This window comes from Mesoplodon densirostris, chromosome 13 (genome assembly GCF_025265405.1).
Source record: "Mesoplodon densirostris isolate mMesDen1 chromosome 13, mMesDen1 primary haplotype, whole genome shotgun sequence".
In the NCBI taxonomy this organism is placed as follows: domain Eukaryota; kingdom Metazoa; phylum Chordata; class Mammalia; order Artiodactyla; family Ziphiidae; genus Mesoplodon; species Mesoplodon densirostris.
The window spans coordinates 55747215-55774113 of record NC_082673.1 but is presented as its reverse complement, the minus strand read 5'-3'; the positions used below and the strand labels follow the sequence as shown (position 1 = coordinate 55774113).

The following is a 26899-nucleotide window of genomic DNA, read 5'->3' as shown; positions in this document are numbered from 1 at the left end:
AGTGGAAAACACCCAGTCACTGCACTAAGTACTTTATGTGGAATTTCTCTCTTAAGCTCTCCAATAACCTAATGAAGTAGGTGCAAAATTATCCCTGTTTTGTAAATGAGAAAACTGAGGCTCAGGGGTTAAGAACGCTGCCCAAGATCAGGCAAATAACAAACTGTAGAAACGGCACTGGGATCCAGGAGTACCCATTCCAAAACTTAATCTCTTAAATCTCCTGTTCTTCCTCAAAACCTGATTATCTTTGGGCTTCCCATCTTCCTTTTCCCTTACATCCAACCAAGTGTGAGATTCTGACAATTCCACTGCTGCATTTCTATTTCCTTTACTCTTCCTAACTGCCCGGGCTGCTTATACACACACAGACCAACAGTGACGGGGCTAGAGGTGTGGGCGGCAGGTTTTCTAGAGTTTGGTGAGGCTCAGCTGAGACTGGGGTGTTATTTCTCCTTTGTTCTAAGCTGAGAAACTTGTGATAGAGCTCTATGTTTCACTCTTGTCAAAACTGAGAGAAAGATGAATAACCTTCATCTTTTATGTAGAGAAAATTCTTTTACTAACAACAGTAACTAAAGGCATTTCCTAGTATAAAAATCATATTCGGAAATACCTACTTACAGAAGAGGTTCAAATGGGAAGTCAGGTTAGTCCTTTTACAAAATACCCACTCTAGGGGCTTCCCTGGTGGCGCAGTGGTTGAGAGTCCGCCTGCCGATGCAAGGGACATGGGTTCGTGCCCCGGTCCGGGAAGATCCCACATGCCGCGGAGCGGCTGGGCCCGTGAGCCATGGCCGCTGAGCCTGCGCGTCCGGAGCCCGTGCTCCGCAACGGGAGAGGCCACCACAGTGAGAGGCCCGCGTGCCGCAAAAAAAAAAAAAAAAGAAAAAAAAAATACCCACTCTAGAATCCATTTTGAAATGGCAATCCCAAGTGGTTGTTATTTTGATTGTGGTAGAATTTGGGATGACCTTTTTTTCTTCCTCTATTTTCCAAACTGTCTAATATGGTCTGATTGCTTTTTGAAGTTATAATAATGAGAATGGCAATTTTCCAGAGCATACACATATATTACTAATTTAAATAGACACCACAAGCTTGTGGTTAAAACTTTTTTTACGTTCAGAAAGGTATGTAGTGAAAACTGAGTCTCCCTCCTATTCCTATCTGACTGTCACCTTCCCCACAGTGGCTACTAGAACTGCCAGTTTCTTGTTTCTCTCCAAAGAGCCAAGAAACTTCACAGCACATTTTAAAGAGAGTATGATTAGCAAAACTGTAGTTGGAGAAAATCTTTCAGAACATATTTGAAGCTTAAAGGAGAGTATGAGTTAGTTCCACAACGGGCAGACGATTTAGCAAAGATGTTCTCTGACAAATCATCAAGTTTTCTTGGCATTCTATTCCCTCTATATTCTTATCTTTGGAAAAGGCAGACCAAAGATTATGGACTGAAATTAAGATGAGATAAAATAACCTAAGAATGTGTTTTGAAAAGTTAAGCACCAGACAAAGGCAATGTGTTTACTGCTGTTATCATAACGGGGTTGGTTTTTTAAGGTTTGGAGAAAAGAAAAAAAAAAAAAACAACACATAAATTTGGGATTCATGGGTGAAGCTTTAATGAAGGAAGGGGTGGGGTACAGATGGTAAGAGAAAAATGGCTAGGTGAGGCAGGGAGGTGAACCCAGTTAGGAAATACAAGCCAGATTTAGGGGTCCTTTAGGGCTAGCTACAGAGTTTGGGTTTTATTCTAAGTGCAACAAGAAGCCAATGGAGAATATTAAGGAAGGAAAGAATGTGATCTGTTTGGGGTTCAAATGAGTAAATTATGTAAAACACCTAGAAGGGTATCTGGCATATAACAGTGACTCACATTAGTTGCCTCACCTCTTCAAACCTTAACAAGAACCATAGAAAAGCTCTTGGCTGGCATCAGAAAGTTACTGGTCCCAGATCTCCCGAGACTGTGCTATGCAGCTGCTCTCCTGTCCTTTCAGTTCCAGTGGGCCTGTCAAGTCTTGGGCAACTTGTTATTACCCCCTTGCCTGCTTTACTTATCATAACACTTCCACTAGCTGCCTCCTAGAGTAGGTGCTTTGTTAAGTGCTTAGGAAAGAGCCTCCCAGGATTCACAATAGGTTAAATAAATCATGCACCCAAGTAACACAAAGCATGAAGCCGTAAGCACAACAAGACTTCACAGAAAGAATAATGGAGAGTCAGAGAAAGATACTACTGAAGCCTGAGGCTGAGACCAGGGTTCGCAGGGAGGTGCGGTGGACATGGGAGCATTTGGACAGGGACTGGAAAGATGAGAAGGTTTTGGAACCCAAGAGGTGTAGAAAAGAACAATTTCGGGATTCCCTGGCGGCCCAGTGGTTAGGACTTGGCGCTTTCACTGCTGGGGCCTGGGTTCAATCCCTGGTTGGGAAACTAAGATCCTGCAAGCCATACAGCGTGCCCCCCGCCCCAGAAACAAACAAACAAACAAATAAGAAAGAAGAACAATTTCAAGTATGAGTAAAGCCACTGGGACAGGGGCCTGCGCTGAAAACAGCAAGCAGTTCGGTTTGGTTAAAACACAGTAGACAAAGGAAAGTGCTAGGGGATGAGACCAGAAATGCAGGCTGGGGCCAGATGGCAGCGAGTCCTCAAAACCAGGCGAGGAATTTGGGGTTTTATCCAAAAAGTTAATGAAGGTTTTTGAGGCAGGATATGATGTGATCAGAGCTGTCGTTAGGAAGATCAAGCTAGAAAAGGCTGGGAGGCTGAAACGGAGGCAGGAAAGCCTTCTGGAAAGTACTGCAATAGTCTGGCTGAGCAGTAATGAGGGTCTGATCCACTTCCTCTCTAATTCTCATGACAACCCTGTCAGATTGTCATCTTAGGCATTAATTTGAGAGGTTACTTAGGTCCTACGTGTGGAAGAGTCAAGGTTTGAACCTCAAGGCCTTTCCACGTGGAGGTGGAATTATGAGACACACAGGAAGTGACAAGCTGCAAGGATAAAAAAAGAAGCAAAGGAGACTCTGAAATGTCAAGCCTGGGTGACAAAAGCTTGTCATTATCAGAAATAATAAGGACTATGCCAAGGTTGATTTTAGGTAGGAAAAGTACTTGCAGGCTGTCCGAATAATCATGTGTTGGCTTGTCCGTCTGGCCTCTCAGCCTCCTTTTTTTATTCAGCCTTTGGTGCTCAGGCCTGCCCTCCATGTGTGTTTGCCTATCCCACGTCTGACGGCCTCACGCCTAGTCCTGTGTGCTTCCGCGCGCTCTCCTGCTCAGTCTCTGAACGTGTCACATCGTTGCCAAAGTCAGGGTTCTGGCGCCTGGTTCCGTGTGTTCTCGCTCCACAGCGTGTCCTGGGTCCTACACTGGGCTGTGCTCTAGTTGCTCCGGTCACTGTCATCCTCTCCCCTGTCCCTCTGGGCCTGTGGCCCTTCCCTCTGTGCCCACCAGCAGAGACCAGAGTCCTGGGGCCAAGTTCCCTTCCACTTGCCCTTGTTCTTCCTAGAGTCCAGAGGAAGGAGACAGATAACACAGAGGTGTGATGGCAAGGCCATGACACATCGCAAATGACTCACCACTGTGCTCTTTTAATCACAGAGTGAAATCTTCATAATAGAAGGTCTGTGTGTTGACACATATTTACTGTGTTATCCTATGAAACCTCAGTTGTTGGATGGGAATGTGGCCCTCCACGGAGGATGTGGATACGGTAGGGTGACAGGGTGACCCTGAAGACCTAGGTCTGTGCAAAGGGGTGGAGGGTGGGCAGTGAACTAGCCATGATAGATACTAAACATGGGTGGATGGAAAAGGTCAACTACAAGTCAAAGCCCCCAAGAACAGTGGGTAAGAAGTACTTCCGAAAAAGAGAAAATGGAAATCACCCAGTCATCAATTCTGACCAAGAATGAAATGTCACCACAAATGAGAACCAAGAAGATGGTTAAGGCTTGCCAGGAGGAGATTATGTAATGACCACAGCTAATCTAAATGTAAAAGAAAGTCAGGGCATATTTATGTTCTTGTTCAGTTAATGCTCACTAACATTTGGGCTTTCTTCGTCTGTTTTGGTAGGTCATGTACAACTGTTCCTGTTCTATTTATGAAGTGTTCCTGTGGTGTTGCATATTTTTTCCTTGTTCCTGACAATGATTACTTCCACATGTAAATAAATTCAATGTCTGTCCCGTTACTTAAGGGGTGCCAGGTCCCTGTATATTCTCCGGGGATCTAACGTGCTCTTCACCCTTAAATCATATTTCAGACCCTAAATGAACAGTGAGATTTGCAGCTTGAATCTAAACAACTGAAAATGTAATATGTAATTATCAGCTCACTTTTTAAAAGCCTCAATAAAAGAACCTTAAGAACACTCAAACCGGCCCGGCATCGCGGAGCGGCGGAGTCAAGATGGAGGAGTACGCGCGCGAGCCTTGGCAGCTTTGCCGTTTGGGGAGGTCTGTTTTCCATGATTAACTGCAGTATGGTTCAAGTCAGAGGGAAGGAAGATCCCTGGAACTCCATCACGAGTGGTGCCTTAACAGGAGCCATCCTGGCAGCAAGAAACGGACCGGTGGCCATGGTCGGGTCAGCCGCGATGGGTGGCATTCTGCTAGCCCTCATCGAAGGAGCTGGTATCTTGTTGACAAGGTCCGCCTCTGCCCAGTTTCCCAACGGTCCTCCGTTTGCTGAAGACCCCTCCCAGTTGCCTTCAGCCCAGTTACCATCCTCACCTTTCGGGGACTATCAACAATACCAGTAGGACCTCTCTCCCAGGACTTCTTTAACAGAATGAGCTGCGGTTCAAGGAAGGATTTCAGAAGATCAAATTCAGTCTGTTTTTAAAACTGTAGGTGGGACAACTATGGCCAAATAGGCTGTGAAGAGACATTTAGCACATTTTTCTATTTAAAGGAATGTGGGGGGCGGGGGAGGGTCTTAAAAGATAATACATTTATTTATTCACAAAAAAAAAAAAAAAAAAAAAGAACACTCAAACCCAGTGAGATAATAATTACACAACAATCAGAATTTTACAGAGAAAGTTGTGTCCAAAAATGATCACTGCAGACTTATTTGTAGTAATGAAAATCTGAAACAGAAGTAGAATGACTAAATAAGATTACAACCAAATAAGAGAATGCTACATAAGCATTAAAAATCATATTAAAAAATATTAATGACAAGAAAATGTTCACATTATAATGTTAATTGATAACTGTAGTATAAAAATTTTTGATTCCAATTTATTATTATGTTCACATGCATAAATCACAGACTAAAAACACCAAAACATACAATGTTATAAACCATCTGGTGGGTCTGGAGGCGCCTTGTACCTTTCATTATCATTGTACCTTTTTTTGTATTTTCCAGAGTGTCTAACATGAGCATAGTTGCTTTTATAGTCAGGAAAAATTATTTCAAGCTTCAAAAATATTCTTAATATGAAATATGTTATAGAATATTATTACTACACCTCATTCTCTAAAGAGAAAAAATTACTAATAAGAAGATGGCCAGGCATTCAAGTTAAAACTTGGAAATAGGGAATTCCCTGGCGGTCCTGTGGTTAGGATTCTGGGCTTTCACTGCTGGGGGCCTGGGTTCAATCCCTGGTCAGCGAAACAAGATCTCGCAAGCCACGCAGCACATAAAAAAACCAAACCAAACCAAAACAAAACAAAACCCCTGGAAATAGGTATATCAGAGGAGAAGAAAGTCAGAGTAAAATACAGTAAGTCCCCTACATACAAACCTTCAAATTGTGAACTTTCAACGATACAAATATGTGTTCCATCTACATCAGGCGTGAGTGACATTACAGCTTGCCCTCCATCTCCCATTGCTGAGGATCCTTCAGCTCTACCATCTCCCACCTCCTCTCCCTCCTCCAGTCAGTAACTCTTCTTGCCTGGTCACTTGATGCCAGCCCCGTATGCCAGCTGTTTTATTTGTACTACTGTACTTTTCAAGGTACTGTACTGAAGATTTAAAATGTTTTACTTTTTGTGGGGTTTTTTTGTTCTTATGTATTATTTGTGTGAAAAGTATTATAAACCTATTACAGTACAATACTATATAGCCGATTGTGTTAGTTGGGTACCTAGGCTAACTCTGGTGGACTTCCGAACAAATTGGACTTGCAAATGCGCTCTCGGAAGGGAACTCGTTCGTATGTAGGGGACTTACTGTAAAATGATAACAATTAAGAGATCTGCCACTTCCAGTAATGGTGAACTAGGTTATACAAACCAATCTTCTCACTGAGGACAACTAGAAAATTTGGACAAAATAAAAACAACCTTGTGAGAAGGTATTAGCTAGCAAGGCAGTGAGGAATTATGGGGCCAAGATCCAGGAGAAGGCAGAAATACCGGTGAGGGCATTTGCTGATTCCAGAAAACATGATGAGAGCTAAAATCTTGAGAGCACCTTGACAGCCTTGCTGAGCCAGAGTTAAGAGCGGGAGTACAGGGCGTGCTGGATGGGGATGGAGGGTAGAAATCCCCAGGGCTTTGCCATAAGACCCTGAAGGGGCTTCACCACTGGAGTAAGGTGAACCAGCAAAGACAAGTCTTTAGAGTGACAGGGCCCAGCTTTGCATCATCTGAATCCTGAAACTGAATTGAGGGAATTGCCAGTTGCTAGGCCCCTGTAAGAAGCTATCAAAATCCTTAGTGGAGAAAAGATACCATCCCATGCTTCGAATTATTTCTTCAGTTTTTCAAATACAATGTCCAGAATACAAGAAACAGGAGAAGACAGAATGCTAAGAACAAGGACTAGCAGAAACAACAAACAACAGAAATAGACCACAGGCACTGCTCTAGATACTGAAGTTAAGGTAGTCACTTTAAAGTGACTACACTTGCAAAATTCAAAGAGATTTTTTAAAAATGAGAATTTTGCCAGGGAACTTAAATCACAAAAAAAAGGATATGAGAGATTTTTTACAGAATAGAATATACAGTAGCCAAATCAAGAACTTAGTGGATGGGTTCAACCCATTAAGACAGAGTTATAAGAAAACTAATGAGTTGGATAAGACAGAAGAAAATATTCAGACAGCTGGCTTTAATAAAAACAAAAGCAGCCAGAAGACAATGGAGTTACATCTCCAAAATGCTAGGGATGAAAGGACCACCTACAAGTTTACAAGAAAAAAAACAAAAAAAACAAAAACAGGGCTTCCCTGGTAGCGCAGTGGTTGAGAGTCCGCCTGCCAATGCAGGGGACACGGGTTCGTGCCCCGCTCCGGGAAGATCCCACATGCCGCGGAGTGGCTGGGCCCGTGAGCCATGGCCGCTGAGCCTGCGCGTCCGGAGCCTGCGCTCCGCAACGGGAGAGGCCACAACAGTGAGAGGCCCGCATACCGCAAAAATAAAAAAAAAAACAATCCTTCAAGGATGAAAATGAAACAAAGATACTTTCAGAAAAAAACAAGGGAATTGGTCACCAGCAGCTGAGCAGTAAAGAAAGCATTAAAGGGTGTTCTTTGGACAAAAGAAAAATGATACCAGATGGAAGGCTGAAGATGGACAAAGAAGTTAAGAACAACAAAAATGATAATTATGTTAACTGTGAATATTGATAACAAATAATAGCAACAATAATGATTTGAGCACAAAATACAAATAGAATATAAATACACAATAATGGCATATAGCTCGAGAGGATAATTGGAACTGAACTGATCATAGGTCCTTGCATTGTCCAGGAAGAGAATTAAAGTACCACTTAATATGAGATTTTTTAAAGTGAACAGTATACGTTGTAATCTCTAGGGTAACCTTTTAGAGAAGTCACAGTTGGGTGGCAGATACACCAAGTGTTTGCTTAGTGATAACTGAGGTGTTTATACCTTGCGTACTTTCTGTATGTGTGCAATATTCACAGTAAAATGGCTAAAGATTTTTAAATAAATATAAATTATAATCTAATATAATCTTTTCAGACAGCTGGTTAATTTTTATACTCCAATATTTGGAAATATTTTATAAAAACTATTAATGGCAGCAGGTGTGCCTTTCACTAGGGTACAATTTCAACAGGCAAATCAAAATGAAATTAAGTTTGGACTTTTTAATTAAAATTTATTTAAAGCAAATTTTAGAATTCTGATCCAAATGTGCTTTTTATTCAAATAAGCCCCGTCTACCTGGTCCTGGTCCTGATATTAAAATAAATTTCCGACACTTGCTATTTCATTTCAAACAATTGTGGTAAATATATTCTGGGGAAAATTAGATTTACCATAAAATCCTACCTGACTGAGAAATTGACTAAATTAGTTCATCTACTATGTGCCCAACACTCTGCTTAAAACTGGATTATACAAAGATGAATAAGGCATGGTCCCTGCCCTCAAGGATTAGTAGTCCGGGGGTAAACAAACATCAGCAACCAAGTAAAATACAGAATAAACATTATAACATTCATTAATTCATCCACTGAATTGTTCAAAAATTATCTATTAGGCAACAAATATATGCCAGGCACTATGCTAACATCAATATACATTATTCCCCCCCTCAAGGTAGGCTACTGTCTAATGGGGGAAGACAGTCAAATTAGCTGTTCCATTTAGATGAAAAGGAATTCTGCTGTACTAGTGGCTGGGGAGAAGGGGGTGGCAGCTGAAAGCCTCCACAGGAAGAGGACTTTCTTAACACCAGAAAGTAAGAGACTTTTGGAAATCCTGAGAGACAAAGATTACAGCACAAATAATTTTAGGGAATCAGACTAAGTGACTAAGAATTAACTATTAAGAGAAAGTTCAAGGAAACAAAAATATAAGAATAAGCGACCCTTTGACAGTCCTTTGACTTGGGTTATAATTACAGCCACTGTTTTCAATAATAGAAGCTATAAATCCTCTAAGTTATACAGTGTGCAGGAGAAAGTTTAAGCAGTAAAATGAAGTTGTATCCTTCCTTAGAGCCCCATTTCAGTAGGCAGATTATTTAAATGTATTATAAAGATACTCCCCCCAAATTCAATGAGGTCCTTCTGATTCACCTTGCAGGCCACAGTGCCATCCTTTTGGCATGTCTTCCTCATGGGTGATAGATTAAATCAAGAAACCACCACCACTACACCTTCTGTCTTATATCACTGAAGCTGTTTTGCCTGCCCTATGTGGTGTGATTATTGTTACGCCACTCTACAGATGAGGCCTCTCAGACTTTGGGGAAACCTGCACAAGGTCATGACATCTTCAGTTGACACTCAATCATCGGTCCTTTGATTACAAATGCCACACATGCTCCTTCCAGTAACCCAGCTTCCGTCCCCAAAGCCACCACACCCGGTTCAAAAGCCACCACACCCGGTTCACAAGCCCTGGCTCACAAGCCCTGGCGACTCTGCTCACCAGTCCCCTGGCAGCAGGCTCAGAATTCTTTTCAAGGGAGTGTTCCAGACAGCCACTCTCAAGGCGACAGGAAGCTGGCAAGCAGAGTGAAACCAACTTGCGACCCCCGCAGAAGCATCCTCAATTTCCCTGAATGGACTTGGTCAGGTTCTGATCTTCACTCTTAGACTGAGACGCCACTGTATGTATTCTCTCAGAATGATGAGAAAGATGTCTGGACAGTGAACAGAAGGCGAAGGATGGTCCTCTAGCAGAGGTCAGAAAGAAGGCTGCTCAAAGAGTCACTAGGAGACTTGGGCGGGGGGGCGGTGTGGACAGGGAGAACAACTGTGTTCCCTTTTATGCCCTAAAGAACATTCTGGATCTCTGAATATAAAGAGACAGGCCTAGCCCAGAGCCTAATTTAGAATGGGCTACGGGGACCTAAACTCTGTGCATAAGGAAGGATCAAGCAATAGAGGGTTAGAAGGCCAGCATCCAAAAAAGAGGAGAAAATATAGACTGCAAAATGGCTAAATTAATTTTTTAGTGCAACAAACATGGTGCTCTTTGTGTTCTGATATGCTCTATTCATTAGGTCTATTAGTCCCTATTTGTAAGCATCCTATTCCAACAACTTGGATAATCATTAAAAATATGCTTTGGAAGACTGTTTAAAACATTCCCTGTTTAGCTTCAATACATAAAAGAATACTTTATTCCTACAGCTATTCACCAAAGACAAACATAAAAGAATACTTTATTCCTACAGCTATTCACCAAAGACAAAACTGAAGCTCATAAAACAGAATGTCTTCACTAATGAAAGTGTAGAGGCAGTAACAGACTTAACCATTAGAATATAAAGTTTGCATTCTATTCAGGAACAGTGGTGCTATATTGTACTTTAGAGTTAAATGTTTTCTTACGAAATAGCAATACATTTAATACACCCCAAAACAACAACTTTTGAAATTAAGACAAAAAACATACACTTTTAGTTTGCACACATGCCTTGCAGTTTAGCATAAAAAGCAGCTGAAGTATAACTTGATAGCTAAGTTTTTAAAAGCTCTTGTCAAAGTAAAATAAAATGCAATGATATAATCTTAGTACTCTTAGATGAATGTTTTGTAATCATAATGCTCAATTGTTAATGATTTCTCCTTTCCACACATAAAGTGTATGCCATAAATATTCATTACTATGAATCTAGGTAATGGAACACTCTTGAAGGTGACATTAATGTCTGATATTGTTACTTTTAGCTAAAAGAAAACAGTATTAGATTACTTCAAAAGTAAACAGCCTCTGAAGATCATTGTTCTTAAGCTATTCTCAAAGTAAACTAATGAAAAGATTATCTAGTGAATTATTAACTGTCGCTAACGTAAATATAAAAATATCTTTAAGATTCTATTCCTGTTTGCATACTTTCTTTAGAACAAATATTAAAATTACCTGAGAGGGACTTCCCTGATGGCACAGTGGTTAAGAATCTGCCTGCCAATGCAGGGGACACGGGTTTGAGCCCTGGTTCAGGAAGATCCCACATGCTGTGGAGCAACTAAGCCCGTGTGCCACAACTACTGAGCCTGTGTGCTACAACTGCTGAAGCCCACATACCTAGAGCCAGTGCTCCGCAACAAGAGAAGCCACCACAATGAGAAGCCTGCACACCACAACGAAGAGTAGCCCCCACTCGCCACAACTAGAGAAAGCCCACATGCAGCAACGAAGACCCAACGCAGCCAAAAGTAAATAAATAATTTTTTTTTAAAAAAAAGGATTATCTGAGAAACTTTCATTTAGTTTCTAAACAGCTGGTAGGGGAAAAAAACTAGGCAAATAAATATTCTCAGGTAAATAACGAAAGAATCAAAGAAAGCACCTTTTGAAATTTTACTGAATTTTTAAAACATTTTCACAAAAGCTCTCTGGTGTTTGTTATTAAGTTAAAGTTTGTTCCTCAAGACAAGGATGTTCACTCTTGCCACTTTTATCCAACATACTTTGTAAGTCCTAGCTATAGCAATCAGAGAAGAAAACGAAATAAAAGGATTCCAAATTGGAAAAGAAGTTTAACTGTCACTGTTGGCAGATGACATAATACTATACATAGAAAACCCTAAAGATGCTACCAGAAAACTACTAGAGCTCATCAATGAATTTGGTAAAGTTGCAGGTTACAAAATTAATACACAGAAATCTGTTGCATTTCTACACACTAACAACGAAAGATCATACAGAGAAATTCAAGAAACAATCCCATTTACCACTGCATCAAAAAGAAAATACCTAGGAATAAACCTACCTAAGAAGACAAAAGACCTTGTACTCTGAAAACTATAAGATGCCGATGAAAGAAACAGAAGACAACACAATCAGATGGGAAGATATACCATGTTCCTGAACTGGAAGAATCTATACTGTCAAAATGACTATACTACCCAAGGCAATCTACAGATCTGTAGATTCAATGCAATCCCTATCAAATTACCAACGGCATTTTTCACAGAACTAGAATAAAAAATCTTAAAATTTGTATGGCAACACAAAAGACCCCAAATAGCCAAAGTAATCTAGAGAAAGAAAAATGGAGCTGGAGGAATCAGGCTGCCTGACTTCAGACTATACTACAAAGCTATAGTCATCAAAACAGTATGGTACTGGCACAGAAACAGAAATAGATCAATGGAACAGGATAGAAAGCCCAGATATAAACACACACCTACGGTCAATTAATCTACAACAAAGGAGGCAAGACTGTACAATGGGAGAAAGACAGTCTCTTCAATAAATGGTCCTGGGAAAACTGGACAACTACATGTAAAAAAATAAAATCAGAATATTCTTTAACACCATACACAAAAATAAGATAAAACTGTATTAAAGACCTAAATGTGAGACTGGACACTATAAAATTCTTAGAGGAAAATATAGGCAGAACACTCTCTGACAAAAATCACAGCAGTTATCTTTTTCAATCTGTCTCCCAGAGTAATGGAAATAAAAACAAACAAATGGGACCTAATTAAACTCAAAAGCTTTTGCACAGCAAAGGAAACCATAAACAAAACAAAAAGACAACCCACAGATTGAGAGAAAATATTTGCAAATGATGTGACCAACAAGGGATTAGTCTCCAAAATTTACAAACAGCTCATGTGGCTTAATATCATCAAAACAAACAACCTAATCAAAACATGGGCAGAAGGCCTAAACAGACATTTCTCCAAAGAAGACATACAGATGGCCAAGAGGCACATGAAAAGATGTTCAACATCACTAATTATTAGAGAAATGCAAATCAAAACTACAAGACATCACCTCACACCAGTCAAAATGGCTACCATAAAAATATCCATAAACAGGGACTTCCCTGGTGGCACAGTAGTTAAGAATCCACCTGCCAATGCAGGTGACATGGGTTCAATCCCTGGTCCAGGAAGATTCCACATGCCACGGAGCAACTAAGCCTGTGCACCACAACTACTGAGCCTGCAAGCCACAATTACTGAGCCTGCATGCCACAACTACTGAAGCCTGTGCGCCTAGAGCCCGTGCTCCGCAACAAGAGAAGCCACCACAATGAGAAGCCCGTGCACCACAAGGAAGAGTAGCCCCTGCTTGCAGCAACTAGAAAAAGCCCGCATGCAGCAACGAAGACCCAAAGCAGCCAAAAATAAATAAATAAAAATAAATAAAATTAAATTTAAAAATTTTTAAAAATCCACAAAAAATAAATGCTGGAGACGCTGTGGAGAAAAGGCACAGCTCCTACCCCTCCTACACTGTTGGTGGGAATGTAAATTGGTACAGCCACTATGGAGAACAGTTGGAGGTTCCTTAAAAAACTACAAATAGAACTACCATACGACCCAGCAATCCCACTACTGGGCATATACCCTGAGAAAACCTTAATTCAAAAGAGACATGTACCACAATGTTCACTGCAGCACTATTTACAATAGCCAAGACATGGAAGCAACCTAAATGTCCATCAACAGAGGAATGGATAAAGAAGATGTGGTACATATATACAATGGAATATTACTCAGCCATTAAAAAGAATGAAATAATGCCATTTGCAGCATCATTCATGAACCTAGAGATTGTCATACTGAGTGAAGTAAGTCAGACAGAGAAAGAGAAGTATATCACTTGTATGTGGGACCTAAAAAGAAATGATACATATGAACTTATTTACAAAACAGAAACAGACTCACAGACTCAGAGAACGAACTTATGGTTACCGGGGGGAAGGGTGAGGGGAAGGGATAGTTAGGGAGTTTGGGATTGTCATGTACACACTGCTATATTTAAAATGGATAACCAACAAGGACCTACTGTATAGCACAGGGAACTCTGCTCAGTATTATATGTAACAACCTAAATGGGAAAAGAACTTGAAAAAGAATAGATACATGTATATGTATAACTGAATCACATTGCTGTACACCTGAGACTATCACAACATTGTTAATCAACTGTACTCCAGTGTAAAATTAAAAGAAAATTTTTAAATTAAGTTTGTTCCTTGTAACTATACTTTGACTCTTATCACCAAGCCTTCAGTTACTTGTTTTGTTCAATACCTTTTGAAGGAATAAAAATAGCCAATGTTTTAACTACATAGGCAAGATTCTAGGAAAAGGAAATGAGCATCTGAAATGTGTGAGTCCACAAACCATTGCTACCAAAAGTGTGGTAGACCTGCAGCTTCGGCATCATCCCCAGTGTGTTACTAATGCAGACCCACAAGACCAACTCCAGACCTAATAAATCAGAAGAAAATGTCAGCAAGACTGACAACTGACCTCTCAGCAGCAAAGCAGAAGTCAAGAGACGTGGAAGGAGCTTCAATGTGTTGAGACAATAACTCTCAACCAAGGATTGAAATATCTTTCAAAAACTCGAGTCAAATAAAGATATTTTCAGGACTTCCCTGGTGGCACAGTGGTTAAGAATCCGGCTGCCAATTCAGGGGATGCGGGTTTGAGCCCTGGTCCAGGAAGATCCCACATGCCGCGGAGCAACTAAGCCTGTGCGCCACAACTACTGAGCCTGCGCTCTAGAGCCCGGGAGCCACAACTACGGAAGCCCTCGAGCCACAACTACGGAAGCCCGCACGCCTAGAGCCTGTGTTCTGTGACAAGAGAAGCCACCGCAATGAGAAGCCCGCACACCGCAACGAAGAGTAGCCCCCGCTCGCCGCAACTAGAGAAAAGCCCGCGTGCAGCAATGAAGACCCAACGTAGCCAAAAATAAATAAATAAAATCTACGTTTTAAAAAATAAATAAATAAATAAAAGTAAAGATATTTTCCAAGAACAACTGTCAAGAGTTTGTCACCAACAGATTTCACTAAAGGAAAATTTTTTAATATGTACGTCAGACAGAAGGATAGTGACCCTAGACAGCAGGTCTGAGATACAGAAGAAAATGATGGATCACATACTTTCCACATTTGGGGTATTAAAATATCCATTTTTAAAATAAAAATTAGAGTGATTGCAAAAAAAAGGAGAGAAGATGATGGACAGAGGTGTAAATATGTGGGTAACTCTAAGCAAACATTGATTGTATATATCAGTGTCTTGGGGGAGTTAAAAAAAAAAAGACACTAATATACAAGAAATGACCAGAGTTAAAGGACTTGTTCAAAAGAAAGGCAAAGATATTATTAAGTCTAGACTCTGATAAATACATATGTTAAAATTTCTTGAGTGAACCACTAAAATAATAGAAATAAAAAATAGCAGATAGGCAAAAAAAATGGATAAGAAAAAATTCAGGTAATATGAAAGATGGCAACAACAGACAGAAAAACAGAAACGAGTAATATAAGTCCTAATATATTAACCACTATTAACGTAAATGGGCTAATTTCTCCAGTTAAAGACAAAGATTGCCAGGCTCCCCAACACAGCCACTCATCCCCAAACTCTCTCACATGCCTTACATTCTCCTTCACAGCACTTATCACAATTACGTTCCAATATTTATTTGTGTGATTACTAATTAATATATATTAATTACTGGTAACTTCTTCTTACTAGACCATAGATTCCATGCTGGCAAGGACTGAGTCTATTTTGAATCACCATTGCATTGCCAGCACCTCACACAGTTCCTAACACCCAGGAAGTTCTCAAATCTGTTAAAAGAGGAGGAAAGAAGGAAGGAGAGAAGAAAGAAACTGGATACACACTGCCATTCCTTCTAGGCATAAATTTTCTACAATGATTTTCCTTTAAGACGGGAAGTCCTTATCCATAAGCACAGTTACAGTTTTCTGATCCATAAGCTAGCTGCATTTGATTTCTTACATAGATGACTATGTGTTTTCATACTGAAAATGCCATCCATGTACCCTCATTTTATCTTTAAAATAATTTTTAACAATCAATTAAAAACTCCATTAAGCAGCACACCTTGGGAGAAATGCATTTGTGTGTTTGAATACTACTTAGTTTTATCCATATTTGCAACTATTTTATGACTTGCTTAAATTGTTTCGTGATACTTTTTAATAATTATTTGCAATTGTTTATTGTTAGAATTATTAACTCCAATTTAGAGAGGAAAACTGAAGTACTAAGACCAACAAGCACTGTTTTGTAGACTGGAATTAAAGCCTCCTATAATTAGTACTGGGTGCCCACTGGGCAACAGGATCTCAGCAGTAAGGCTGCTGTTAGGTGTCACGTCAGATTAGTAGATGCCCCTGGAATCTCTGGAATCTGTTCTCCCCTTCTTTCACAGTAATAGGCTTATCTGGATATATCAATGCCCAGCTAAAGATAATTATCTCCTAGCTTCCCTTGCAGCTAGGTCGTATGTCTTGTTTCTGGCTACTGGGATATGAGTGACAGCAATGCGTACAATTTCCACTTCACGTCCTTAAAAAGATGAAGCTGCTTGTCCTCCAGGTGACTCTTCTCCTTTCTAGCAGGCCAGAACACAAACATGGTGCTGATGAGATGTCTCCAACCATGCAGACAAGGATAACGGAAGCAGCCCCCTAGATCCAGAGGAGTCAGCACATTGAGGATGGCCCAACTGCCCCACCAGCCTGGGTCATCTCTGGATGGCCTCATGGAACAAAGCTAGCCAATCCTCCCTAACTGTTAACACAAGCGAGAAGTAAACTGCATTTTTGCACCTCTGTTCACAACACTTTATCTATACCATAGCAAATACAGAGGTTAAATGTTAACACAAAAGAGAAAAGACCAGATTATCAGAGAATCCAATGCCACCTTAAAAGGGGGGCAAGGGGGACACTCATGGCTAGATCAAGATTGAGACAACAAAAAGTACTATCCAAGAAGCAAACCCCTCTTGCAGCACAGCTGGAAGAAGACACCCTGTTGCAGCCTGGAGACTTGTTCCTTTTCGGACTGAATGCTATCTCTTTTCTGAAGCTGGCCTCACCAGGCTGTCTTTAAGAAAAACTATTAAGGACTCAAATCACTGACAATCATAATTTAGTGTCCTCTAAAGGAAAAGAATACACAGGCCTCAGGACAGGAGTATTCATTTCCATGAGGATTATATTTCCCCATCGAATATTAATAAATTGGCATTCTGGTTTTATGTGTCAGTCTACTATAAGTTTAGTCAGTGTGAGTCAGCCATTCAACTTTAGGGCATTGACAAGATCCAATCTCTAGTCCAACAAGGTTGAGGAAAGGCCAAACTCTGATGCGTCCCATCTGGCCTTACCCAGGTAACCCACTAAGTGATTCTTTTCTTCCAACCAATAACACCTCCACTTCGGCAGCCCCAAGCCCTCTACTGTTAGTCAACAAAGATGTCAGCACCTACTTGTACCAAGCATTATTGCTTCACCATCCCTCACCATGGAACCAACTAGCTATGTAATTTTAGCAGCTCAAAGGTTAATAAAAACACTCAAGCTTATTTTTAATAATAATTTGAAATTATATTTCCTCAAGCAATTTTTGGCCCCTACATATGTCCCTGAGAAATAATTTTCCCTTGGAAGCTGCAGCTGCAAAGAGGCAACTCTAAACCTTTAAAAGTTTGTTAGAACTGGGAATTCCCTAGTGGTCCAACGGTTAGGACTCTGCACTTCCACTGCAAGGGGCACAGGTTCAAATCCCCGGTGGTGGGGGGCGGTGGGGGGGGAGTTTGTTAGGACCAAATGAAGAAGTGTGATCTTTGCTTAATTTTTATTTTGCTTCAAGTAAAAAACCAGTTTACAGCTGTTTAAGAACTCACATCAAGGCTCCAGAATCTCTATTAAAAGAGCCAGGGAGCCGGGAGGAAGTGGAGAAAGCAGTGAGTTATGCTGCTAGGGCTCACCCATTATTTCCACTAGCATCCCTTTATGAGCAACAATATATCTGCCACAAAGGGGGTACAGTGGGAAGGGAAAAATGAGTCCTCTTCCTTCATGACAAAAGATTCAACGTAAGTAGACAAAACAAATAAATCACACATTTAGTTAATATACATATCACGGTGCAAAACTCATGTTAACCACTTTAACACTTGATGCTTTGTTAGTTCGTCAGATGTATCTAAAGTGGGACCCAGAGAGATTGATATTAATAAACACTATGATGGCAATCTTTATTTCTTGGTCTTTAAAATGTTCTGATGAGGGAATTCCCTGGCAGTCCAGTGGTTAGGACTCGGCACTCTCACTGCCGAGGGCCTGGGTTTGATCTCTGGTCGAGTAACTAAGATCTCCCAAGCCGCGTGGCATGGCCAAAAAAAAAAGTAAATGGTTCAGATGAACATCTGATAACACGAGATAAAAGTTTAAAAAGGTATTAGATACCACTGAAATCTTCACCAGACAATATTTCATAGAACTTCCCTTGATCCTTTACATTTGGGGGTAGGGAGGCCTATACTTTTAAAAAGGGGCTCGTTAGACATCTCTCAAAAATCCAGTATCGCTCTCTGTCCAAATCTGTTCGATTCCTGAATTCAGACGTAGAAAATCTGGATGGCAATGGTATCATTGACTAACTGATCAAAGTTCCCATCCATATTACTTGCATCATTAGCAAATGAGAGACCTGTGCTGGGAAGAACTGACATTGCTACATCTCCTATCTGGAAGGCTGTACCACACCCTGCCTGGTTTCTCAGCCATCTATAAAAGAGCCTGCCCTTTCAATCTTCCTTAAAAACTGCTTTCACCCGATCACACCTGTTCATAATTCTTCAGTGCCTCCCCACTGCCTACAGAATAAAATCCATACTCTTTAGCTTATAATTTCAGTCTTTTACAGTCTTATATAGTAGGGAAAACATTAGGTAGTAAGGATTACAGAAATATTATGAATTGGCCCCTATTTTGCCCTGGACTTACAGACCAAGCTCAAGAATCTGACAGCTGGAAAGAAACTATTAATCTTAAAGGAGCATATCACCACCTATCGTGCCTGACCCCAGGGTTGCTTTGAGGTCTCAATAAGGACAAATGTGAAGTCCACTGAAAACTATCAATCACTCTACAAATGCAAGATGTCTCTTTTACTATCCAGCATTACTATACAGACAAAAATCAATAGTTATCGCACCAGGACTTCTAAGGATACAAAAAGAACCCACCAGGCTTGGGTACACAAGCAAGCTGTGACTTTCAAAGTGAACGAGTTGATTATTTGACAGGCCAGGTCATAAAGCCAATGAGACCAGCTACCCTGAGCTCTTTCATCCTTTATAATCTGATATATGGCCAACTCCCCTACAAATAATGCCTGGCACAAAGAAGCATTCAGTATGTATTTGCTGAATAACTAACCTCCTAAAACACTCCTGGATTATAATAAAAAGGATGATATATATGCACAAAGGGGGACCTATCCCAGGTGTCAATGACAGATTCTTCCAACTACCAGGACCACTTTTAAAAACACAATAAGAAAATTACCTGATAAAATGATGAAAGAAACTACAAAGCAAAAAGTATGCTTGAGTGTGTAGGGAGCAACTCAGGTCCTGATGGCAAAACACATTCCACAAGCAATGCGGGCTTTAGCATAAAGAGTGGAGCAGGGGGCCTCCCTGGTGGCGCAAGTGGTTGGGAGTCCGCCTGCCGATGCAGGGGATGCGGGTTCGTGCCCCGGTCTGGGGGGATCCCATATGCCGCGGAGCGGCTGGGCCCGTGAGCCATGGCCGCTGAGCCTGCGCGTCCGGAGCCTGCGCGTCCGGAGCCTGTGCTCCGCAACGGGGGAGGCCACAACAGTGAGAGGCCCGCATACCGCAAAAAAAAAAAAAAAAAAAAAAAAAAGAGTGGAGCAGGGATTTTTTATTGTATTATTTATTCTCCAAACATTCTTTCCTCCTCCTCCCAGTAACAGTCTCCAATGCCTCATGCCTCCACTCTCAAGCTGGTGTTTTAAATTAATCCCACCTCAGGCTCACATCTCTCCTAGTCAATACACGGTTCAAGGGAAGCATATCCCAGACCTAAATTCATCAGTCTAACTCTAGTCACATAACCCTGGCCTATTGTGGCTCAGGGGTGGACAGATAACTTACAGTTATCAAATCTGAATGAATCTCAGGACCCAGGGCTTAAGTACTGGCTGGCCATTTGTATCCTAAAGGAAGATAACCTGAAAGGGGAAGGGATGGGAGAAAGGGGGAAAGGGATGTGGTGGAAACCACTGCACTTGTTAACTGCGTAAGCCAATTTAAGTTGACTTGAAACACACAGGTCATGAAATACACACATCTCCCTGATAGTAAGCCAACATTTTTTAGGAGTGAGATAACAAGCTCATATTTGTGCTTGAGAAAAATACCTCTGGAAACTGCATTTGTAATGGACTGAAAAAAATGGATTATTGATGGCAAGGCTAGAAGCAGGGAGACCAGTTATGATTCTATTATAATAGCCAAGTGAGTGCCAATGAGAGCCTGAACGAGGGAAATGGTAGCAAGAATCAGAACAGGACAGAATAAGGTAACCAGGAGGTTGAGCAAAAATCAACAGGACATGGAGACGGAATAAAGGAAGAAATTCAGATGGCAAGGGGAACAGAGGCAGCTAAACTGGGAAATCTAGACAGAGGGTGAAAGAGATGTGGCGCTCTAAGGACAAAGGACGACCCTGCCTGAAAAGGTTTCAGCGTTACACCCCCTACCGGACTCTTTTTTTTTTTTTTTTTTTGTGGTACGTGGGCCTCTCACTGCTGTGGCCTCTCCCGTTGCGGAGCACAGGCTCCGGACGCGCAGGCTCAGCGGCCGTGGCTCACGGGCCCAGCCGCTCCGCGGCATGTGGGATCCTCTCGGACCGGGGCACGAACCCGTGTCCCCTGCATCGGCAGGCCGACTCTCAACCACTGCGCCACCAGGGAAGACCCCCCTACCGGACTCTTAATCTCCCTCACCACCATGTTGCAATGGTTATGAAATTCCTGAGCCCACCTCGGTAACTTGGGATCTGTCTCAAATAAAGGACCCACGTGGGCAACGGGAACTGTCCCATGTAAGGAAAGGTATATGCCCTGTCCCACTCCCACCCTGTAGAAGGAAGGTATATGTGCCTTGACCAATCAGTAAACACAATTTTCACCTCGGACCATTTCTTTGCTTTCTGGCTATAAAAACGGATCAACAGCTCATGTTCAGGCTTGACTCTCCCAGACTATTAGGAAGTCGGCCTGCTCTTCTGGCAGCGACCCTTCCCTCTAACAAATTCTATCTTCTTTACATTCTGCCTTGTGTCTGGAAATTCTTTTCCAACCCGCGTTTGGACCACGACAAGAGAGACTCGAGTATGTGCAAATTTGGGGAGAAAGTTAATGGATTCAGGCTTAGAATATTAAGTTTTGTTGAAGAAAGAGAGGAAACCTCAGAAGCCGGCATAGCAATCATTCTGCTTTAAGTATTTCTTTCATATCATGATCCCTCTGGAAACCGGGACAAGTCAGTTCTCATTCTCTGTGAAGATGGATAAGCATCTTACTTGTCTTTCTAAAAACATTTGTAGCTATTAAAGGTTATGTGATAAATCAACCTTTTTTAGGTTTAATGATTAAACTGCCTTTTAAAATTAAACACAAACCTCTACCTCACATCGTAACACAAAACTTAGACCACAGATGTAAATATAAAAGCTAAAGCCATAAGGCTTCTGAAGAAAATATAAGAGAATATCTTTACAACTTCAGGGTACGCAAAGATTCTTAGAACACAGAAAGTACTGGCCATAAAAGAAAACAATGACAAGTTGAACTTAACTGAAATTAAAAACTCCAGTTCATCAAAATATACCATTAAGAAAATGAGTGGGCAAGCCACACACTGAGAGAAAATATTCACAAGGTATATGTTTAACAAAGGACTGGTATCCAAAATATAAAGTTCTTACAAATCAGCAGGAAGAAAAAAAGACAAAACCCAATAAAAAAAAAATGGGCAATCAATAGCACTTCACAAAGGAAGATATATAATTAGCCAAGAAGCAAAGATAAACTGTTCCACCTCATTAATCATAAGGGAAACTCAAACTAAAGCCACCAGGAGCTACCACTACACGCCCACTGAACTTCATACACTGATGACTGGAGTGTAAAATGGCAACTTGGAAAACCCCTTGGCAGTTTCTTACAGAGTTAAAACACACAACGACCAGGAATTCCACTGCTAGGTATTTATTCAAGAGAAATAAAAACAGATGTCCACAAAGTCTTTTTTGCAAGAATGTTCAGAGCAGATTTATCTATAATAGCCCCAAAATGGAAATAACCCAAATGTCCATCATCTGGCAAATGAATAAATAGACTGTTGTATATTCATACAGCAAAATAATACTCAGCAATAAAAAGGTACAGTCTATTGATACACTCCAAAACCATGAATGAATTTAAGACATTATGCTAAGTTAAAGAAACCCGATACAAAAGAATACATACAGTATAATTCCATTTACATGAATAGGCAAAACTCACGAATGGGGTCGTGGTGTCTGTGAAAGGGTATACTGGAAGAGGCACAAGGGAACTTAATGGGGTTTTGGAAATGTTCTCTAAGGGTGTGGGTTACAAAGGTGCATGCATTGGTCATGTCAATGAACTATACACCTAATATCTGTGATTTTCACCGTATGTAAATTATGCCTCAATTTAAAAAAGGAAAACTTAAAACAAAGCAAAACAGTTCTCTAATACAAATACCTGAAATCAATGCTTTTTTTTTTTTTTACTGGACTTAAGGAAACCTTTATAATTCCAAGGCAAAAACAAAACACACACTCAACTTTTTTTTTTTTTTTCGCGGTATGCGGGCCTCTCACTGTTGTGGCCTCCCCCGTCGCGGAGCACAGGCTCCGGACGCGCAGGCTCCGGACGCGCAGGCTCAGCGGCCATGGCTCACGGGCCCAGCCGCTCCGCGGCATATGGGATCCTCCCAGACCGGGGCACGAACCCGCATCCCCTGCATCGGCAGGCGGACTCTCAACCACTTGCGCCACCAGGGAGGCCCCACACTCAACTTTTAAAAGGTTAAACTGTGAAAACAGCACAGACCAAAACATCACTCAAACCACAAGCCAATCTTAAATAAATCACCTAAGGTCTCTTAGCCTCAGTTTTCATCTATGAAACGGGAATAAAAAAATCTATCTCACCAAGACATAAAAATTAAGCTCATGCAAAGCACTGCAGAGAGGGGACTTCCTGGCAGTCCAATGGTTAAGACTCCGTCTGCACTTCCACTGCAGGGGGCATGGGTTTGATCCCTGGTCGGGGAACCAAGATCCCACATGCGGCGCCACACGGCCAAAAATTTTAAAGAGTTTTTAAAAATAAAATTTAAAAAAAAGCATTGTAGAGAAAAATGTTGCATGCTATTCCAGTTCTACAAGGATCAAGCCATTAGCCACTATAGTCACCCACTGACTGTGGGCCTGAGGGGAATTCAGGATGGAGACAAACAGGAAGCAGTCTGTGCTTTGGACGCCTGCCCCAAGATAGTGAAGAAACATATCTAAGGAAAAATTTCAATGACCCCAGATTCTTGCATCTTCCCATACATAGAAAAGCACTAAAATCATCAACCTGAGATGCCTGTTCTTTGTGATGAATAGTCACCTTTTGACTTCGACTACAGGTTTTTTCACAGCAAAAAATTCATATATCCTGGCTCTTCCCTTACCTCTTCAGAATGGTTTCTCAGAGCTGAGAGGCTGTCTTCTGGGTTATCTTACACAGTAAGACACTGAATAAACTCAACTCACAGTTCTTACGTTGTTCATTTTGGTTTTTTTCAAGTCAAGATATCTAGGGAATTCCCTGGTGGTCCAGTGGTTATTAGGACTCTGAGCTTTCACTGCCGAGGGTGCAGATTTGACCCCTGGCCGGGGAACTTTAAGATCCCACAAGCCGTGGGATGCGGCCAAAAAAAAAAAAAAAAAAAAAAAAAAGATATCTAGTATAGTCCCTGGAACACAGGACCTTAGCAAATGGTCATGGTAGGAAACAATTAGAATATGTGTAAAAAAAGATCCACTTTACCTATCCTTTCTAGTGGATTCTTTTTTGAACGCCTATCTATACTCCTACCCTTTTGTTTTCCTGAAAACTCTCCCCCTTTCTGATAAGTAACCCCATCCCAGCCAGATGGCTGGTGGGGTGAGGGGGTAAGGTAAGGAGGAAGAGATGCCTTATTCTTTGGCTCCTTCATCTTAAAAACGTTCATGTTAATCAGTGTTTTGGATAACCAAATTATATTTAAAGGTATGAGGGAAACTCACTTTTTTTTTTTTTTTTTTTTGGCGGTACGCGGGCCTCTCACTGTTGTGGCCTCTCCCGTTGCGGAGCACAGGCTCCGGACACGCAGGCTCAGCGGGCGGCTCACGGGCCCAGCCGCTCCGCGGCATGTGGGATCTTCCCGGACCGGGGCACGAACCCGTGTCCCCTGCATCGGCAGGCGGACTCTCAACCACTGCGCCACCAGAGAAGCCCCACTATTTTTTTAAAAAAGTTTAAATTGTTTTGTGAAATGCAAAAGCCTTATAAAGATGACCAGCAGGTTTCCCATATATTAGGTTTCCCTAAAGTGGCATTCTTATTCACATTTGCTGGAAAGCTTTCTAATTATCTTTCAAAAAGCCATATATTTCCAAATGTTGAAACATGCATACCAATAACTACTTTCCCCAAAGAGCATGCTCAAGCCATAGACAGAGCATGTGAGTGTGCTCCTTTTATCACAACAATACTGTTTAGTTGGATTACAGCCAACAGCAGGGCTCAAAGTAGATTTATCTTTCCTGTAGATCATGTAGTCCATTTGCCTAATGCAGTGCCCTAGATTTTACAAATTACATTCACTGATGTACTTGCAAGTCTGCAGATTTAAACATTTTCAAGGAGAACACAAGACGTGTATAAAATTATCTGTCTTGACCATCAATAAAAGCACTATTTCGAGGCCACCCACTATCCTTCCGCTGTAATTTTAAATTTCTGTAAAGATTTCTTTGCTTTTAGCAAAATCAGGGTTGAGCCAATACGCAGATGTTCTATCTGCATTCACAGTGCACAGTAAGAACCCACACATACCAAAGATCTGTTTGAAAGCTTTTAAGGCCATATATTTCCATTGTGTGGCCTGTGATAGGCACAGACTAAAGGAAACTTGAAACTATAAATAGCACAGAGAACACCATGTGGGGCGGGGGGATGTTCTGCTTAAAATGACACAACAAACGAGTTCACAATTCGACATAATGTCCATATATATCAAAAAACTGAATTATGAACCGACCAAAAAACTATGATGACTAAGAAGAAAAGAATTTATTCCCACCAAAAAGTTCTATATGCCATCTTACTACCACTTTTAAGGTGTTTCCTCATGATGCAGAGATATTCACTTCAAAAAGGCTCGGGTCTAACTCTCCATCATGAATGATGTGACCAAAACCGAAATGCAGTGGAATCCTACTCAGTGCAGTCTTCGGGGGCCAACAACCAACCTGGAGCTGGCACAGGGCAAGACTCCATCGGGTTTCCTCACTGCCTCTGATAATCACTGCTCCCCATACAAATAAGATCTTAAAAGCTCCAACCTAAAGACATCAGATTTGCCTCCTCCGATGTTGGCTAAGAAGGTACAGGGATCATCCGTAAAGGGGCAGGAAAGCAAGTGGGTGTAAAATGGCTGCCCCGGGCAGATTGAAACACAATAAATCACAAGCAAATCCCTTCCTAGAGTAAGGGCTTTACAACAAACGTGTGGGTAAAGAGCCCCAACCATTTCCACTGGGGATGTGAAGGTGCGCAGGAGACTGGACAGCAAACCCGAGGCCAGATGCGGGCAGGGAGAATAGGCACGCGGGCCCGCAACCCGGACCGACAACTGGGGGTAGCACGAGGTGCCGGTCACCGCCTCGACGTTTGTCGGGACCCGTCGAAACACAAAGCCCAGCGGGTGTTGCTAAGAAGAAAGGAAAGGAAAGCACGTGCTCCGCAGACCGGATCGGAGTTCTCTGACCACCGAGTGCACTTTCACCGGAAACCGCGGAGCTCCCCGCGGCCGAGCCGGCTCCCAGCTGAGGGCTTTCCGGCGCCCCCTGCTCTGGCCGCCCCCTGCCTTCCCGCACCTCCGAAACGCCCCGAACTCCCGGCCCTGATTGCACCCCTCGCCACAGATTGGCTGAGCCCGGGGCATCGCTGAACCGCTCGCCCGGAGAATTAAGTTTCTAATAATATAACTTCAGGCGGATTAGCGTTGGTATCATCCAACCCCGAAGCCGCACCGGGAACCAACTAGAGGGCGTGAAAAGCGAGGCGGGGGCGCGGGCCGGGGTCCCGGCGAGGTGCGGGGCACGCGCCCTCCTCCCAAACAGATGCGTCCCGGTGCTCGCCAAGGCCCGCCGCGCTCACCAGGTACCAGACGCCGAGCAGGATGGTGCCGGTGCGGACATGGCAGCACAGGCAACAGCTGTTCGAGTAGAACCGCGTCCAGGGGGCCACCATCTTCATCGCTCGGGCCGCCGGCGCAGTGGCGCGAGCGCGCGCCCAACTTTGCAGGAGCTTCGGCCGCGTTGGTCCGGGCCCGCCGCGCGGCTACTGCCGGCTCCTCGGCCACTCCCGCTCGCACTCCCAGCCCCGCTCGCCGCCCGCCGGCCCTTGCTCTGCGCCTCCCCCGAGAGCTCGGAGCGCCTGCCTCGGCCGGACCCAGTGCTCGGAAGGCTGCGGGAGAAGGAGGAGGAGCAGGAGGGGGCGGAGCGGCTCGCGGACCACGTGACGGACGCCCGGGCCCCGTGATGTCACTGCGGGCTCCGGCCAGCTGCTGGCGCCGACGGCCCATTGTAAATAGATAAATCATCTTGCACTCTCGGCCGGTCCCGGAGTCGGCCCCCAGCGGAGTTCCTCTTTCATTTGGTCATTTGTGTAACGCTGTCATGGATTCGAGATTCTTTTACAGTCTAGTTGGTTGTGGGGTTATTTTCTCTTTCCACTTGTATCTTGCAGATAATCTGCAGGTGCCATCACTGTTACCTTGTAGACTGCATGGAGGGAGGAA

The 26899-nt window shown here is 42.4% G+C and overlaps 1 protein-coding gene across 1 annotated transcript in view; it reads right to left on the bottom strand.

Annotated features, from left to right (window-relative positions):
• Window positions 1-26576, bottom strand: part of LAPTM4B (lysosomal protein transmembrane 4 beta) — a 72665-nt gene extending 46089 nt beyond the window's left edge. Inside the window, exon 1 of the mRNA XM_060116260.1 lies at window positions 26257-26576. Coding sequence (XP_059972243.1) covers window positions 26257-26355 — 99 coding nt within the window. The 5' untranslated portion in view covers window positions 26356-26576. The remainder of the gene's footprint in view (window positions 1-26256) is intronic.
• Between the last annotated feature and the right edge of the window lie 323 nt (window positions 26577-26899).